Consider the following 19,109-nt stretch of genomic DNA (forward strand, 5'->3'; position numbering starts at 1 on the left):
CGTGGTAAGAGTTGCAACTGGCCCCTCCTCCTTGCAACTGTTACTTAACCAACCACTGAGGGCCCACTATAAGGCAGAACCCAAAGACCCAGCATCCCGGGAAAATGCTCGCATAAGAACTAGGCTCCCCAGGCTATGAAAGACCCCAGGAGTCTGACAAAAACAAGACCTCCCCTTCCAGATACAGGCCCGCTTCCTCTCTCCATGGTCCTGACCCATGGCCCTGGGCACAGATGCCATTGGAATATACTCTCTGTAGGAGGCAATAGGATCAACAGGGCCCATCAAAATGCAAGCCCCCTTTTCAATTCAGAACTTTGACCAAATTAAAGGGGATATGGAAAATTTTAATTGATGACTCCCAAAAATTTATAAAGACAGGCAGTATAAGGTGGCCACCATATTTGACCTTACCCATAAGGACATAATTCTCTTCGTGGGTTCTGTCTTAACTCATACAGAAAGGAAAACAGTGATAGAGCATACCTATGACTGTGCAAGAATTTTGCATAGGCCAAATTAAGGGTACCCAATTCCAAATTAAGCCCTGCAAAGGGATGACTCTAATTAGGACTATATTCCTGCCACACAAAGTCACAGGGATCATAAGGTGGTTTGTATAATGGCAGGATTGTGGGTTAACAAGATATGACCAATAAGCATTAACAAACTAACAGTCACCAAAGAGGAATCCTAGGGAAAGCCAATTGCCTTTGTAGAAAGGCTTACAGAGGACCTTCTAAAATATACTGGTGTGAATCCTCACTCTCCTATGGGAGATATAGCAGTAAAGGAAAGATTTCTAGCTCAGGACACCCCTGATAATAAAAGAAAGCTTCAAAAATTACAGGTGGGACTTAGTATCCCCTTGACTGGCATCCTAAAGACTGCCTCCATAGTCTACTGTAATCAAAACCAGGAGGAAGAGGAAAGAGCTAGGCAGAAGGAGCAGTGCAGATAGGCAGAAGGTTCAACTCACAGTCACCCTACACAATGACCTGTCATCAAGAAAACCAAGTAAGACCAGTCTGCACTCAGTCATCATTGTTGAAATCCAGGGTACTGGGTAAATGGCTTTCCTGACAAAAATCAGCCTCCACAAAAGCCTTGCCCAATCTGCTGAAAATCATGCCACTGGAAACAGAAGTTGAGGGACTCCTGTGTCAGAATTAAAGTCCCTGTTGGTTCTAAACTGAGGAAGCCCTTAGCTCTAACTGCCCCCTGAGCCTATCATCAACACTGAGAGATCAGAACCTAGGGAAACCCTTGATGTTGCAGGTAGGACCATAAGCTTTCTCTTAGATATGAGAGCTGCATATTCAGTTCTAACCTCCTATTCAGATCGGCTCTCCCTTTAGTCTAGCCCAAAAAGGAAAGTCAATAGGATGCTTTCTGTTAGGAGATCCACACAAAGCCTTCCCATACTTCATTTGGGCCCAGACCATATTTTCCCACCAGTTCTTAGTAATGACCAAACGTCCCATGTCCCTGCTGGGAAGGGGCATCCTAAGCAAGTGAGAATTTCAAGTGACATTAGGACAGTCAGATTCCCATCATCACCGTGATGATACCAGTATCATCCTGGACCTTCCAGTGCCCATGTGAATAGTTGGTTCTACAGGTCAACCCTCAGATCTGGGCCTCAGACATACCTGGCCAGATCTTAAAAGTCTGCCTAGTTGGCCAGCGCCATGGCTCACTAGGCTAATCCTCTGCCTGCGGCGCTGGCACACGGGGTTCTAGTCCTGGTCAGGGCGCCAGATTCTGTCCTGGTTGCCCCTCTTCAAGGCCAGCTCTCTGCTGTGGCAGGAGTGCAGTGGAGGATGGCCCAAGTGCTTGGGCCCTGCACCCACATGGGAGACCAGGAGAAGCACCTGGCTCTTGGCTTCGGATCAGCATGATGTGCCAGCCACAGCGCGCCGGCCGCAGCGGCCATTGGAGGGAGAACCAACGGCAAAAAGGAAGACCTTTCTCTCTGTCTCTCTGTCTCTCTCTCGATCCACTCTGCCTGTCAAAAAAGAGTCTGCCTAGTTATTAGTAATCTCAAAGATCCCAATAATATCTGAAATTTAAAACAATATCCTAATGCCAATTCTAAGAGATAACAATCTTCATTATTTTACTGAAGTTATTGATCTAGCCTAAGTCATATCTACTATATCCATTGCCAAAGCCTCATCCACCATGCCAATTCCCTAAACACCACTTCTCAGGTCTCTAAGACAGCCAGTCCTCTGCTCCCCATCCTGGTGGGAATTAGCACCCTGGCCAGGGTAGCAGGGGTCACCTCAGAAACTACTGTGATGGTTTCAACAAACAAAATCTTTGCTAACATCTAAAACAAATTTGCTGGACTTCTTACCAGATTTCTGCCTCCTCCTCCACCTTCCAAAATCACATGAAATCTGGTTGTGATCATCCTACAAAACAGTCAGGGCTAAGGCCAGTGCTGTGGTTCAGTGGGTTAAGTGGCTGCTTGCAACACTAGCATCCCATATCAGAGTACTGGTTTAAGTCTCAGCTTTTCCACTTCCAATCTAATTTTCTGCTAACGTACCTTGGAATGCAGCCAAAGATGACCCAAGCTCTTGGTCCCCTACCAATCTTGTGAGAATCCTAAATGGAGTTCCTGGATCTTGGCTTCAACTTAGATCAGAGCTAGTGGTTGTGACCATGTGGGTTGAAGATCATCTCCCTCTCTCCATCCCTCCCTTCCTCTCTCTCTCTCTCTCTCTCTCTTTCTCTTGTATCTGTCACTCTGCCTTTCAAATAAATAAGACATTTTTAAAGGCAAGACTTAGGGAAAAAAACAGAGAAGACTTAGACATGACAACCACTGCCCAAGGAAGCATCTTTATCATGCTCCAAGAAGAAAGCTATTTGGCGATCAAACAGGCAAGTACAACACCATGCCAACATTTCTTAGACAAGGTCAGACAACTCCTGGCCCAGGCTAACACAGTTGGAACTCTTGGCCCAATGTCTGGACATAGAGATCCTGGTTATTATCCTTCCTCATCCCTCTAACTTCTATACACTTACTGCATTTCTTTGAACCATGCATTTTTTATGCCCTTGCCCACTTTGTTTCTAACAGAGCTTGAGCCATGCAGCTTCAGGTGGTTATGAGACAGACCTTCCAGCCCATCCTGTTGGACTATATGACCAGCACTGTAGATCAGGGGTAGGAAACCTTTTTTTCTGCCAATGGCCATTTGGATATTTTTAACACCATTTGTGGGCCACGAAAATTATAAACTGAAAATTATCCTGCTATAGATTTATTGAAAGTCAGGTTCCTCCTGTGGTTGCCTTGGCAGGGCAAGACCAAATGATTTTGTGTATCTTATACAGTTCACAGGCCAGACATTCCCCACCCCTGATAGATCATGCAAAACAATCTTTTCTCAATCTGTGTTCAAACATCGCAGGATAAACAGCAAGAGAAGAACATGCATAACCAATTCTATATCTCGGTGCCAACAGGAAGAAGCTACAGAAGACAGACGTTCATGTATGCCATCCCTATAAGATTTATGAGTTGCTTCTCTTGAGGGGGGAATGTCAAGCAGAAAGACAGATATGAGTTCACATAACTTAGGGGAATCAGTCAGACGACTATGGTCTTTCCAATGTGGTTTCCTGGACCTGGGAAAGTAATTTCAGGGTGAGTGGAAACATAATAGGCATACTGTGAGATTAATCTGAACCAAAATATGTGTACCATAATACATTAGTGTTATACGTGTTTTGAGTATCCAGGAATTAGAGTCAGTTCAGTAATAGCTAGGAGTCCCTATAAAGTCCAATTATTCCCAATAACCAACTCACAAGTACATTATAAGGGTCACTGTTCATTTGGGGGAAAGACAAGAATTATCTTTACTGAATAAAATTGTTTGACAGAACAGTAGTTTTCTTCCTCATGGAAACCTGCCTCCTCCTTTATTCTGTGTCCTGGCTGAAAGCTGTGAATTGGTTGAAGACCCACGACCTTCTCCTCTGATAATTCAATTCCTTAAAGTCACCAGGCCTACATCTTTTTAACTTGCACAAATTAAGTAAGACCTTAGTGGGTTGGGCATCTATTTCAGTCCTAAGAACATCATGAAGTCTCTGCAGATTAAGCCTCTCTGATTGTCACCCTGACTCAGCTGCCCATTGAAACAACCACACTTATCTTATCTTGAGTTTAAATGTTGCCATTTCACCTCTGCACTCCAGAATCCCACCATCCTAGGAAACTCATGTAAGGAGCTCTTTTTAATGCTATTACATAGCAAGCAAGTTTGAAAAATCTCAACTGCATTCATTTGGGTCAAAGGCAAGCCACTACCAAACACTTGAGCTGACTCACTGAGTCCAAAATTTCTAACCATATTGGTAAATTCAACCAAATGTTCAACCTAATGTTACATTCTTACCTTGCTCCAAAACCCTTACAATCCATTCCCATACATGGTCCTCAAGTTTTTAATACAATTTAACAATTTTTTTAAATTTTTAAATGTATGGCACCCTCTTACTGTCAAACTGTAGCCACAGAAGTGTCTTAAGTAACTTCCAATACTTGCATCTGGTTATTGTACTCCAAGCAATGAGATAAGGTGGGATTGGGTCTTGACGGAGTTCAACATTCCCTTGCATAGAAACTACATCAAAGACATCACAACAGTTTCTTCAGTCTTCAATATAAAGGAAAATTCTGTTTCTATTGGCAAAGAGGCTTTGCAAAAACTGAGATGGTAGTGAAATCTAAATATATGTGCCCTCACAATCTTCGAGATACCTTTCGCTCCCAGCCAGTGATCTAATTTAAATTAAGTGATTCTAGGAGATTGCGAATTTGCATTGAAATTCAGTCATCCAAAGAATTCGATTAGGTTGGTATTCAGAAACTTCAATCCTACAGCTACAGGGGACAGGCTTTTCTTTTTATCTGTTTTATCTTTAAAAAAGACATAATAGTTATTCCTATAGAGGCAAATTCATTAAAATGATTGAATTTTCTATCAGAAACCATGAAGGCCAGAAGAAAGTGTCCAAATATCCTCTAGGAATGAAAGAGAAATCAAGGTATTCTCAGATGAAGGACAACTAAGATAATTTGTTGCCAACACATAAAGAACAGTAAAGAAGTTTCTAGCTATTTCTTGAATCAGAAAAAAAAAAAAAAAAAAAAAAAAAAAAAAAAAAAAAAAAAAAAGGGGGATCGTGGGGCCGGCACCGCGGCTCACTAGGCTAATCCTCCGCCTTGCAGCGCCGGCACACCGGGTTCTAGTCCTGGTCGGGGCGCCGGATTCTGTCCCGGTTGCCCCTCTTCCAGGCCAGCTCTCTACTGTGACCAGGGAGTGCAGTGGAGGATGGCCCATTTACTTGGGCCCTGTACCCCTCAGGAGATCAGGATAAGTACCTGGCTCCTGCCATCAGATCAGCGCGGTGTCCCGGCCACAGCGGCCATTGGAGGGTGAACCAACGGCAAAGGAAGACCTTTCTCTCTCTCTCACTGTCCACTCTACCTGTCAAAAAATAATAATAAAATAAAAATTTAAAAATTTAAAAAAATCTTAAAAAGGGGGGGATCTTGGAACATTATGAAGGAAGAAAGACATAGTAAGCAAAAATGTAGATTAATAAAATAGACTTTTCTTCCCTTCTTGAATTTATAAATTATGTCAGACAAATGGAATAAGTTATAAGACTGTCTGAAATAGTTTTAAAAGTATGATTTAAAAAACTATTCAGACAACTGCATTCTAAATGGAGGAGGGCAATGAGACATGGTTTTCTATATTTCACTCAAACTGAGAAAACTGTGTTCTCATTCCTTTGTTGTCAATCTGGTGGAGAGGAAACTTCTGCTGTAGTACCAAGATGCTGGTTTTTCTGACTTTCCAGATTCTGGAATCAGTGAAATCACTTACTGTTATGTCTGAATGATCCTGCTGGAAGTCAGGATACCCATGAACTGTCCTGCCTTCTCTTCATTTTGGTGACACGGCAAGCCAGCTCCCCCACACGTGTTGCTCATTGCTAATCTGTATTTCAAGTCTCCTCACAGGAAGAAGCAGAGGTGTTATCTTTAGATTGATTCTATCTTCCTTTCTTGCTTCGTGTTTAAGGTGGACTTTCAAGGCTTTTAGCAACTTGTCTGCCCTCAAATTAGTCCATAGATGTAACCACTTGGCTAAATTCTGTAGGTACCTGGAGTAGTCCAGCTCCTCTGGGGAAGAGACACTTGTTGTGATCAATAATCCAAGAAATATACAGAGGGTCTGTCTGCAGCCTTACCCAGTGCCATTCAAAGCTGGTACCCAACAGTCAGACATTTGAAGATAATTCTCCTAAATGTGTCAAATAAAATGCTAAAGAAAGGATGTCCTGAGCCTTTGCTTATTGTGTATGAAAGAAATTAATAATCTAGGAAGTAGAAATACACCATAATATCACTAACATACATTAACAAACAATTGCAAAGGCTGAATATGTACATGGGCAATGAGGCCAAAAAGCAGACACAAATGACAAAGATGGATGGAGGTACCACTGACCCCTGATTAGAATCATACATATGAAGAATCTCCAGAAAGTTCATGGGAAAAGCATATTATGAAAAAAACTATTCATGGACTTCAAATTCTTTTTCACCAAAATAAACTTATCCTTTAATTCCATTTTTGCATGAATTCTTTAAGTGCCCTCAGAATGAAGAGGGTATATGGTAGGGTAGAGAGAGGCTGGTCAATGGGTACAAAAATCCAAGTAGAGCGGTACAGTAAGTTCTAATGTTCTATGCACAGTTGGGCAACTGTAACTAACAATAATGTGTTGTATGCTTTAAAATATTTAAAAGAAAGGTTTTTAAATTTTTTCACCACAAAGAAATGACAAGTATATGAGGTGATGGATATGCCAATTATCTTTATTTATTCATTACACAATGTATATATGTATGCAAAAACATTACATTGTACCCCATAAATATGTACAATTATTTTGCATTAATTATTAAAATTTTAAATATGAATAATTTTTTAGTTTATGGTAAACATAAAAATATTTCCTTTACCTTAGAGTATCCCCTCTGCCACAACAAACTTTCACATTTCTGCAGAAACAGGGGGCCGACAGCGGTGTCATGTGACACTACTCAGTGTGAGACACCTCAGAAGAGGAACAGTGGGTGTGCTGGGTAGCAAGTCAATGGAGTGAGTAGTGGGACAGCAGACACTTGCTTCAGTGACAGCACAGTAACACACCATCACCCAGCTCCAAAATCAACATACTGCTGATGAGACAATGAGTCTGGTTGGAGAATCAAAATGGGAGCTTATTCAGAAGTCAAAAAGAAGACTTACGTGCAGACACAACCAGTCAGTTGCCTGAGTAATCTTGTGTTCCGTTGTAGATTATGTACCTTTTTAGAGAGTGAATACATATATTGAGTCAGGTTTAAACAAAACAGATTGATACAGAAGGAAAAGATTATATGTGCGAAGTTGAATATCTTTTACAAATGGTTTTTGTTTATAGCCTTTGCCTGCGTTTCTGCTGAACTATGATCTTTATTGGTTTTGATTTGTTGAACTTTTCTTTTAGTGGAACATTATGCGTTTGGGTATACTCTAAATTTAAGGAACCAGGACTGTGGCATATTGGGAAAAAAAACACCGCCTACAGTGCTGGCATCCCATATGGGTGCTGGTTCAAGTCCTGATCCAGCTCTCTGATATAGCCTGGGAAAGCAGTAGAAGATGGCCCAAGCCCTTGGACCCCTGCACCCGCATGGGAGACCTGGAAGAAGCTCCAGGCTCCTGGATTCAGATCATCACAGCTCTGGCCATTGCAGCCATTTGGGGAGCAAACCAGTGGATGGACGACCTCTCTCTCTGCCACTGCCTCTTTGTAACTCTGCCTTTCAAATAAAGATATCTTTTTAAAAATTTTTTAAAAGAAAAAAAACAGATTTACATTGTGCTTATATGTGACATTAGAAATTGAAGAGGCCTCCTGATGGTCAACAAACCTGGTTATTAAGTAAAGGCATCCACTACATTCCCATGCTCCAAAAGGGTGGGACTGTAATGATTCAAATAAGGGGATCATGAATTATGACTATAACTGCCCTAAGATGTAAAGTTTACTGCTTCCAGCCTGTTTACTCCTTCTGGACATGTCTTGGGTCACAATCAGAGTTTGCTGAAAAGTCAGGCTGAATTTGCTGAATCTGTGTAACTGAGGACATGGCATCTTCACAGCATGGATACTGTCACCTGCTGACTTAAGGCTCTGGAGTCACCGTTCACAACAAGTAGCCAGACGAAGAGAGTCCAGAAACCATAGTAGAAATAGGCAAAGGAAAAGATTTTTTTCCAGTTCACTGAGTAGCAATAAATTGTAGCAAAGCATGAAAAGCATTCTAGGAACAAGCAATTATTTATTCAGTGCTTAGGATGCACCACTCTCTGTTGCTTCAAATACCAAAGTTTCATTGCTTGTCTATAAAATATATATATATACATTTATATATATATAGAAAGGGGAATGATGAAAATACAGACAGGTAGCACTACAAGTACATTGATTTTGGAATTTAAATGCTGGTAAGCCTTCCAAACATTGGGGCAAGGAGCTAGTTTAGTATGCTGAAGAAGCAGGATCTTTGTGTAGAGATAAACTATCCGTCAAAACCTGCACCACTGCCCTGGGGTATTCTCATGGGTCACTTCTCTGCTCCTGATGTGCCTCAACTCTAATATAAGAAAAGTTATTTTTTTACACTTCACATAAAATTTATATTAAAGATAAATATTATATCACATATATATGCATATGTATACACACACACAGGCACAGTGTCTAATCCAAGAAGAGACAACGATTCAACAAAGAAATCAAAACAGAGTCCACATGACATCAGACCACCCTGAAGGTCTCTGAGGATGTTGCCCCATTGCTAACTGCGTTTTCACATTGTTGATGAGACTGCCACTGATTCATTAGTCACTTCCAAAACTTGGTCACCAAGGACTATTTGTTGTTCAAGCAGAGGTTCCCTGTACACTGGTGGCAATATAATGCTATGGTTGCTACTGTAGAAAGTGGCAGGGAGGCAGGCTCCCTGCCCAGGAAATTCAGGTGAGCTCCTCAGACAAACCAGGAAGAAATATTCCTTTGTCTCTACACCACGCTTCTCTCCCACTGAACAGAGGAAATAGGAGATGTTGCATCAGATGCCTTTGGTATCAGACTCTGTGAAGAAGAGGGGTAGTGAGCCTGACCTACTACTAGAGGCAATGAAACCCTAAGCTAGAATTGTCTCTTGAACTGTCTACCATCAGACTGTCCATTGTCACAGGTGGGTGTGAATGTGTGAGTTGTATGTGTGTGCACATGAGCCCTCATCCATGCATTCTGTGCAGGGTGAAGCTGGGAGCTGACATAAGTGGAACGCAAGAGTGCAGAAGGAAGCACACACAAGCCACCTGAACATCTTGATGCCCCTCGAACTTTGGTTTTCTCAAGGACTCCTAAACAAGAGCTGTTACCAAAATAAGTGTGCAATTGTTATGATGCAATTTTCCACATGGCCTAAACACAGACAGAGGGTGCATACAATCAGTTTTTAAATCTGGTGTTCAGTTAGATCTAAGTGATACTTCCAAATGGAGTTTGACAATCATGTCTAGTAAGTTCCTATTCTGAAGGAACATAACATTAAAAATTTCCTGCTTTGGTCACTTTATCCTTCATCCTAGCCATAACTACCATGAAAGGGACTATTACTACAGAAACAGGTCAATGAAAAGCTGTAGGAAGGACATATCCATCCAATAATATTCATGAACATCAAGAAATCAGATACCAGTATTATAAATGACTATACAGGGATTTCATTTTATTATCTACCTGTTATTTAAGTCCTTCTTGACTCTTTCTTGGGAATTATAGCATTCAGACTCTCCTTGAACCTAAACAATCCAGGCCATTGGCAGCCTCTGTCCCAAATGAAAACTAAGTGAAGTTTGTCCCAAAAACAAGTAGGTCAAAGTGTCAGAAATATATTTTAAAATTCACTAAGTAGAGAGTGGATGAAGGAAAAAAGAACTGTATTAATCACGTTTACAGCTACTAAAGTGACAGTGTGAATAGGTAACATTGCTTAGACTAAATTAGCAAGGACTATCTATCAATGTTAATTTAAAACACTATGTGTAGGAGGAAGGTAGCAAAGATTATTATTTAATACTATTTCAAACTACTATTCATCCAGCTAAAAATAAATAAACAAACAAACAAACAGCCCTCAGTCCCTCAGAGAAGTGTTCCAATTATAAAACAAAACATTGGTGTGCTTGCTGTTAGATAAGGACCAAATGGAATAATCTTACACTCAAAGGACCTGCCACCAAGGCATAGGAAGTATCAATATGCCATAAAGCTGAATATAGTAAAAGACATGAAATTTGTTCCCTTAATAAAAATTCTTCAAAGGTTAAGAAACAGAAGTAGCATTTACTTAACAAGCTTTGTGAATTAAACCACAATGCTCATGAGAGATAATTATCATACTAAGCACGGTAAACCTTAAGTTAGTAATCATTTAACTATAACATGATTGCGTTCACCAGTCTTCCCTAACCACACAGAACAGGAGTTCCAGTAAGAGAAGGAAGGAGGCATTTTAGCACCTAGGGACGTACAGGTGTGGGAGGGTGGAGCAGGTACGGCAAAGGCTGTTATGAAGAGTTTCAGTGCTCGACAACGGAGGAAGAAAGGAAGGGAGTAAAGAGGGAGGAACGAGGGCAGATGGAGGCAGGGAGAAATGTCAGGAGTGCAGACAGGAACGGGGCTGTCACTCCTTTCACCTGTCAAGAGTTTCCCCTGGAAAGTACAGGGCAGATCCCAGCTCTCCACTAAACTCTCTCTCCCATGAGCCCAGCACGGGGCCAGCTTTCCCTGCTCCAAATCAGCTCTGTGAGCCCTGGCTAATGTGTCTGACTAACCCAGCTTTCGGGGAGAGCTGACACTGAGGACTTTCATAGAAAGAGCCTAAGGAAACTGAGCATGGGAAAATATGATTACCTGCCAGTATAACTAAGAGACAGATGGTGAAGGAATGAGCGTGAAATAATTACTGCCCCCAATCCAAAGTCGCATGGTCAACTGTCTTGAGTTACCAAGTCACACAATGCACTAACATGAAATGCTATTGGCCATGAGTAGCCTCAAGTCTCTTTTAGGGAACAACTCTTCAGAGTTGGCCCATCAGTCTCTGAAGTCACGCTCTGCAAAACCGAATGAATGAATGTTGATCCATTGCCTGAGCAGTGGGAAAGCAGTTTTGATTCTCAGTTGGAAACATACAAAGTGGGTAAAATTGGGACAACTGTTTGAATTACATAATTACAGAATTAGTTTTTTCCTCTCTTGTAGCATTCTGTGGGGTTTCCCTATAAATCCTTGATATAAACCTAAAATTTCTCGCTGACCAATTAATCCCCCATAACGCAAAGACACCCAATATGCAAACTATTGTGCCTGCTGGATTCCCTATGAGAATGAATTTCTCATATTTTCTCATACAGGATGGAGATCTGAGAACACCTGCTTGAAATACTCATCTCAATGAAAGTTTGGACATGAAGGGAATGGGAATTTGCTGAGCCTGTGTCTACTGTGAACCTGAAAAAACATAGAGGGCAAAGAGGCTTCAAACTGCTGGGAATTCAAACGGACAGAAATAAATGCCAAAAAGAAGGTCATATGCTTCACAGCTTATTTAAAAGGTTGGTTGATTTTGTTCCAGGATGTTACTGGGGCAAATCCCAGAGCACATAACTGGTAGGGTTGGAAGATGAGTGGGCAACTAGTGGGAGAGGTGATTTGATGAGGGAAGCAATAGAAACTGTTCAAAGAGGAGGCCACAGGAACTATGCCTGCAGTGGATTCTGAGGACTGGGTGCTACTGAAAGCGAGGGTGGAACCCTCTGAGCTCTGCCCCGACCCAACACATCACAAAACGACCAAGTCAGTTCACAATTAGGCTCCAGAAAAACTGTCTTCATACCAATTCAGAGGATTCAGAAACCCTTCTGCCTAAGCAATGCCAACCCCGGGCTTAGAAATATTTTCTTTCACTTCTACACAAAAATGACAAAACAAAGATATATCTTTGTGTTATAAATGTTCATCTTCTTGAGAGACAACGTGAAGCAGAAATAGGACTTTTTAAATTTTTTTTTAATTTTTTATTACCTTGCAATACTTGAACATTTCAGGGGGTGCCAAGCAAACTCTCAATACACATGGGGCAGCAGAAACATCAACCAGGCAATCAGGCCTTCCCAGGACTTTATCTTCTTGTGGGAGCCCAGCAGCTCCTCCCTTCAAGTTCCTTATGCACCCTATAATACATCATTGTGAGACAGAGCCGCCCACTGTGCTGTGGAGCACTGAACCCCTTGTTCCTCCATGACTCGTGTGGGTCCCCATGATCCAACCTCCCGCCACTTCTTCCCGCCCACCCACCCCAAAATCACGTTCCTAAAGAACTAACACTTGTAAATGAATGTGCTCCTGTTGAATTTCATCACAACACAAAACGTTCAACATGAAATCCTAGCCCATTGACACTTCTTACTTTTGAAAACTGAGCATTTCACTATGGTAGAAAAAAACAAACATAGATGATGATGAGAAGGAAGAAAATTTCAAATTGGTCAGGATTTCATCCACAATAACATAAAATAAAACCTGTAGGTCAAAGCAATATTGTTGAGAAACTGCATCCCGGGCATACGATTTATGTTTTGTTTGTTTTTTTTACTAGACATATTTAAAAATATGATTTATAATCTAATATTAGAAATCTAAGTTCTATTAGATATTTCCCATAGGAGTTTCCTACACAGAGGCACGGCTGTGCTACACATTGATGACCAAGTAAAAGAAGAGGAAGTGCACAGGAGCTTGCTTGCAGGACCTTTGTCAGCTTCTAACGCCAGCTTCCGTGACACCTCTCTGCAGGTCCAGTCCTTCTCGACTTGGCACAAGGCAGGGATGAGAAATCAGACAGTTTTAACAACCTTCATCCTGCGGGGACTGACAGACAACCCAAAACTCCAAGTTCTGCTTTTTGTGTTTTTGTTTCTCGCCTACTTGTTCAGTGTGGCTGGAAACCTCACCATCATCACCTTCACACTTCTGGATTCTCACCTTAAAACCCCCATGTATTTTTTTCTCCGAAATTTCTCTTTCTTAGAAGTCTTGTTCACCACAGTCTGCATTCCCAGATTCCTGTACACAATGACAACTGGAGATAATACCGTGACCTACAACGCTTGTGCCACCCAATTATTTTTTGTGGTCCTCCTAGGGGCCACAGAGTTTTTCCTGCTGGCCGCCATGTCCTATGACCGCTACGTGGCCATCTGCAAGCCCCTGCACTACACGACCATCATGAACACCAGGGGCTACCTCATCCTTGTCCTCTGCTCTTGGCTCGCTGGCCTCTTAATTGTCCTCCCACCTCTCAGCATGGGCCTCCAGCTGGAATTCTGTGCCTCGAATGTGATCGATCATTTTGGCTGTGACGCATCTCCCATTCTACAGATAACTTGCTCTGACACGGTGTTAATTGAGAAAGTCGTCTTGAGTTTGGCCATACTGACCCTCATGATTACCCTAGGGTGTGTAGTGCTTTCCTATGCATGCATCCTCAAGACCATTCTAGAGTTCCCTTCTGCTCAGCAAAGGAAGAAGGCCTTTTCCACCTGCTCCTCCCACATGATTGTGGTCTCCATCTCCTATGGCAGCTGCATCTTCATCTACATCAAACCTTCAGCAAAGGAAGGAGTGGCCATGAATAAGGTGGTGTCAGTCCTCACAACCTCAGTTGCCCCTTTGCTTAACCCATTCATTTATGCGCTTCGAAACAAACAAGTGAAGGAAGCCTTTCAGATCACTGTGAAAAGGATCGCCTTTCTCACCAACAGGTGAGAACACTTCCTGCTTGTTGACACTAACTCTAATTTACATCACCATAGCCCTTGAGCAACATTAATGAATTTGACAAATATGTGGCTACTATTCAAAAGAATCACCAATCTAATCTTTCCACAAGAACATTTCTCTCTGAAAATCCAAACACCAAAACCAACCAATGTCTTTTGCTACCTTTTAAGTTTATTCAGAATGGCTTCCTCAATTATTGCGTGCTCCACAGATTAGATTCTCCAATGCTCAGTGTCATAAAAAAATACGAATAAAGGAAAAAGTTGTATTCCTAGAGAGCCATATCATGGTGCGGAATCTAAAGACCTAAAAATGATTTCTTCCTTGTCATGGAAATATTACAATATCTGGTCCTTAATTATTCAAAGAATTAATTCTTACTGAAGCTTAATACAGGTTAATAAAACAAGAATGTGCACTCAAGAGCTCTCTTTCTCATTGTAAACTTCCATTTTCAGAAATAAATAGAAGACGCAAATGGACAGCTCTAAAATAACTGAAGATAATGATATTCTTCCTATTAAGCTGACATCCACACACAAATGTGATGCATCTTTAAATATGCTGTGGCGGGGCCAGTGTTGTAGCATAGGGAGTAAAGCCACTGCCTGCAGTGTCAGCATCCCATATGGGCGTTGGTTCAAGTCCAGGCTGCTCCACTTCCAATCCAGCTCTCTGCTATGGCCTGGGAAAGCAGTAGAAGATGGCCTCAAGTCCTTGGGCCTCTGCACCCACATGGGAGACCTGGAAGAAACTCTTGGTTCCTGCCTTTGGATCAGCACAGCTCTGGCCGTTGCAGCAAGTTTGGGAGTGAACCAGCAGATGAAAGACTTCTCTCTCTATGCCTCTCCTTTTCTCTGTGTAACTCTGACTTTGAAATAAATAAATAAATCTTTAAAAAAAAATATGATGTGGCTACAAGACAGAAAGAACATGACTTGAACACTCAACACCTTCTAACTTAGGCTCAAGAACAAGCCCTAAATTTAGAAGAAGGCTAACTAAATTTTGGTTGGGTAAATCCTCCAGCTATCCAGACCAACACTGTCCCCGAATTTTAGAAGAATGTTAGAGATTAGGAAGATTGATCAACATGTCAAAGAACTCGTCATTCGGGAAGGACACCCCACATTACATTTGGTTGTCTAACACAGGTGTACTTTCAAAAACAAGATGCAGACACAGTGTGAAAAAATGGGCAGCTCTAGAAAAGGGGGAGAGAGAAGTAACGCAGACAGAGTCATAATTGAGATTCTTTCTGTAAATGGTGACAAGCCTTTGCAGTGTTTTCATGATCTGTAACTGTGAAAATAAAGGGTTTTTGTTTTTTTGTTTGTTTGTTTACAGGCAGAGTGGACAGTGAGAGAGAGAGAGAGACAGAGAGAAAGGTCTTCCTTTGCCATGGTTCACCCTCCAATGGCTGCAGCAGCCGGCGCACCACGCTGATCGAAAGGCAGGAGCCAGGTGTTTATCCTGGTCTCCCATGGGGTGCAGGACCCAAACATCTGGGCCATCCTCAACTGCACTCCCTGTCCACAGCAGAGAGCTGCCCTGGAAGAGGGGCAACTGGGACAGAATCCGGCACCCTGACCGGAACTAGAACCCGGTGTTCCGACGCCGCTAGGCGGAGGATTAGCACATTGAGCCGCGGCGCTGGCCCGAAAATAAAGTTTTATGCTTTCACAGCACACTTAAAACTATCATCTACGTTTATGAAACATAAACAGGGGCAGATGTTGTGGCACAGCACATTAAACCTCTGATTAGGGTCATCATCCCATCTTGAAGTGTGTGGGATCGAATCTCACTCCCACTTCAGATGCAGTTTCCTGCATCGTATGGGTATAAACTTTTCACATTTCAAAAATACTCTGATAAATAAGGTTTTCTCCAAAGCTTTCTTTTTTATGAAAGACTTATTTCTTTATTTGAAACTCAGAGTTACAAGAGAGAGAAGGAGAGGCAGAGAGAAAGAGGTCTTCCATCTGCTGGTTCACTCTCTAATTGGCTGCAAGTGCTGGAGCTGCACTGATCTGAAGCCAGGAGCCAGGAGCTTCTTCTGGGTCTCCCCCATGGGTGCAGGGGCCCAAGGACTTGGGCCATCTTGCTCTGCTTTCCCAGGCCAAAGCAGAGAGCTGGATTGGAAGTGGAGCAGCCGGGCCTCAAACCAGTGCCCATATAGGATGCCTGCACTGCAGGCAGTGGCTTTACCCAGTACACTAGCACCAGCCCCGCCAAAGCTTTCTTATACTGAATTTTCTAAAAACTAAACTGCTCTAGGAACTGGAACTATGGCATAGGGTAAAGCTGCCGCCTGCAGGGCAGCCTCCAATATGGGTGCCAATTCCAGTCCCCTCTGCTCCACATCTAGTCCAGCTCTCTGCCAAGGCCTGGGAAAGCAGCAGAAGATGTCCTAAGTGCTTGGGTGTCTACTGCGTGGGAGACCCAGAATAAACTCCTGGCTTCTGGCTTCTGGTTTCTGACTTCAGATCATCCCAGCTCTGTTGTGGCATTTTGGAGAATGAACCAGTGGATGGAAGACTTTCCCTTTCTCTCTCTCTCCCTCTCTCTCTCTCTCTCCCTCTCTCCCTCTCTCCCTCTCTCCCTCCTTCCCCCTCTCCCTCTGCATCTCTGTAACTCTGCCTTTCAAATACATAAAGAAATCTTAAAAAAAAACACTCTGGTAAGTGCTCTACAACTTCTCTTCTAATAACTAATTTAAGCTTACACCCATGTGATCTATGTACTTATTTAGGAGTGGAGTCAATGGCTTCACCTAAGCTGTGCCCAATTTACCACTCAAGAATCAAGTGCATCTGCATAAGACCAGGACTTAAAATGCAAGGTGAGGAGTGGGCATGTGACACAGAGATTGAGAGATGGGTTAGGATACCCACATCTCCATCAGAATAGCAGGGTTCAATCCCCAGCCCTGGCTACTTATGTCAGCTTCTGGTTAATGCAGTCCCTAGGAGACATCAGTTAGGGCTCAAATAACTGGGGTCCCCACCACCAACAGGGGAGACCTGAATTGAGTTCCTGATTCCAACTGACTTGACCCAGTCCTGACACAGCCCTGACCAGTGGAGGCATTTGGGGAGTGAACAAGCAGATGGCAACACTGTCTTTCTCTCCTTCCTCTTCCTCCTCTCGCCCTCCTGCCCCTTCCCTCTCCCTCTCCCTCTGCCTTTCAAATAACCAAGAAGATGAAGAATGAGCATCTACTTCTGCTCTACATACTGAGTTAATCTCTTGCTTACCCACCAGTGAGAGGAAATGCCCAAGGGCAGCACTCAGTCTAGACTAAAACCTCAGCATGAAGCTGGAGGCAGTCCTCAAATAACGGAGGTCACCTCTGGGGCCCAGTGTGCTCCCTGAAAAACGCCAAAGTGTTGCCGAAATGCTTCATGGCTTTGCACTTGGACACTTTGCTCAGTGAATATCCCCAGAATTTACATTGCGATCTTCATATGGAGGTTTGAGGAAGTTTACCTGGGAACTTTTTTGCCGTATGTGTGCGTAAATGGTTAGGTCTCTGCCACAGTGCTCCTAGCTCTTCTTTTGGACTCCTATTTCAGTCACTCAGCATTATCTGTTTCCTCCATCAGAAAGCTCTCGCTCACCTCTCATATTCCTGTCATTGCTAACATAGCTCTAACCTAAAATTTAAATTTCTCAACCAGAATTATCTTGCCAATTGCCTAAAAAAAAAAAAAAAAAAAAAAGCCCTGCCTCTAATCTCATCTCCATTTTACTCATTCTAAACTACATCACAATATATAGCAACCTAAAACCATATTTATTTATTTACAAAATATACCATATATAGCAACCTAAAACTCTATTTTAATTAGTCCAGTATGAAGTTGAAATGTTCACAGTAATCAAAAATTCTGTTCAGGGGCCAGCATTGTGCTACAGTGGGATAACCTATGACACTAGCATCTCATACAAGCACCGGTTCAAGTACCAGCTGTTGCTCCACTTTTTTTTTTTATTTGACAGGTAGAAATACAGACAGTGAGAGACAGAGACAGAGAGAAAGGGCTTCTTTCCGCTGGTTCACCCCCCAAATGGCCGGTACTGCCAGCACTCTGCCAATCTGAAGCCAGGAGCCAGGTGCTTCTTCCTGGTCTCCCATGCGAGTGCAGGACCCCTGTCCGCCCGGGCCACAGCAGAGAGCTGGACTGGAAGAGGAGCAACCGGGACTGGAACCCAGGCCTATATGGGATGCCGGCACTGCAGGCAGAGGATTAACCAAGTGAGCCACAGCGCCAGCCCTGCTCCACTTTGACCCAGCTCCCTAATGATGCACCTGGGAAAGCAGCAGAAGATGCCCAAATGCTTGGACCCCTGCCACCCACGTGGGAGATCCAGAAGAAGCTCCGGGCTCCTGGCTTAGGCCTGACCCAGCCCCAGCCATGGCAGCCACCTGGGCAGGGGGAGCAAATCAGTGGATGGAAGCCATCACTCTCTCCTCTCTCTAACTCTGACTTTCAAATAAATAAACAAACCACTTTTCAAAGAGAAATTAAATGGCTATGGTCGATATGCAACAGAAAGAAAAAAATCTGCCACTAATTCCTGAGTACTTATATGGTGGATTTGAAAAGATATTGTAAGAGTCTCTGCGGGCCCCTCATGGCAACAGTGTCATTCAGCCCCATTGTTCCTGCTCCACTGCTCTGCTCCTTAGCTTCCTGATAACCTGTGGGATGCGCCATTGCAACTCCCTTGCCCATCTCCCTGGGATGACTTCTCTTAAACACCTGTTTACCCTTTATTCTTGAAAATGGCAACAAAGGCTCTTTATTAGTCCCTCAGATCGAAAACCCCTAGGGAACATACTGTTTGTTAGCAAAATTGATCCCAAAGAGCTTGTTCTGCAGAGAAATTTTTATTACCTGGGATATTTAAAAAGTTAGTATGTTTCTTGCTGAATTTATTTCTCCTGGGAACAGAGATCCCTAGAAATTCTCAAGTCTTCGACACATTTTACAATTTAAAAACTATTTTAATGTACAACCATACACTTTCTATGCATGCGAAAAATACCAAAAAGTAGGGACTGGTATTCTGGTGAGGCAGGTTAT

At 42.7% G+C, this 19,109-nt stretch overlaps 1 protein-coding gene across 1 annotated transcript; it reads left to right on the top strand.

Annotated features, from left to right (window-relative positions):
- The first annotated feature begins 13,056 nt into the window (after positions 1–13,056).
- Positions 13,057–14,001, top strand: LOC149123483 (olfactory receptor 6C2-like). Its single transcript, XM_089309048.1, has one exon. It carries the CDS (start codon positions 13,063–13,065, stop codon positions 13,999–14,001), a length of 939 nt encoding a protein of 312 aa, XP_089165174.1. The 5' UTR covers positions 13,057–13,062.
- The last annotated feature ends 5,108 nt before the right edge of the window (positions 14,002–19,109 follow it).

The sequence above is a fragment of the Oryctolagus cuniculus genome, chromosome 11, assembly GCF_051225735.1.
Source record: "Oryctolagus cuniculus isolate XC-2025 breed Fujian yellow rabbit chromosome 11, ASM5122573v1, whole genome shotgun sequence".
Taxonomy (NCBI): Eukaryota; Metazoa; Chordata; class Mammalia; order Lagomorpha; family Leporidae; genus Oryctolagus; species Oryctolagus cuniculus.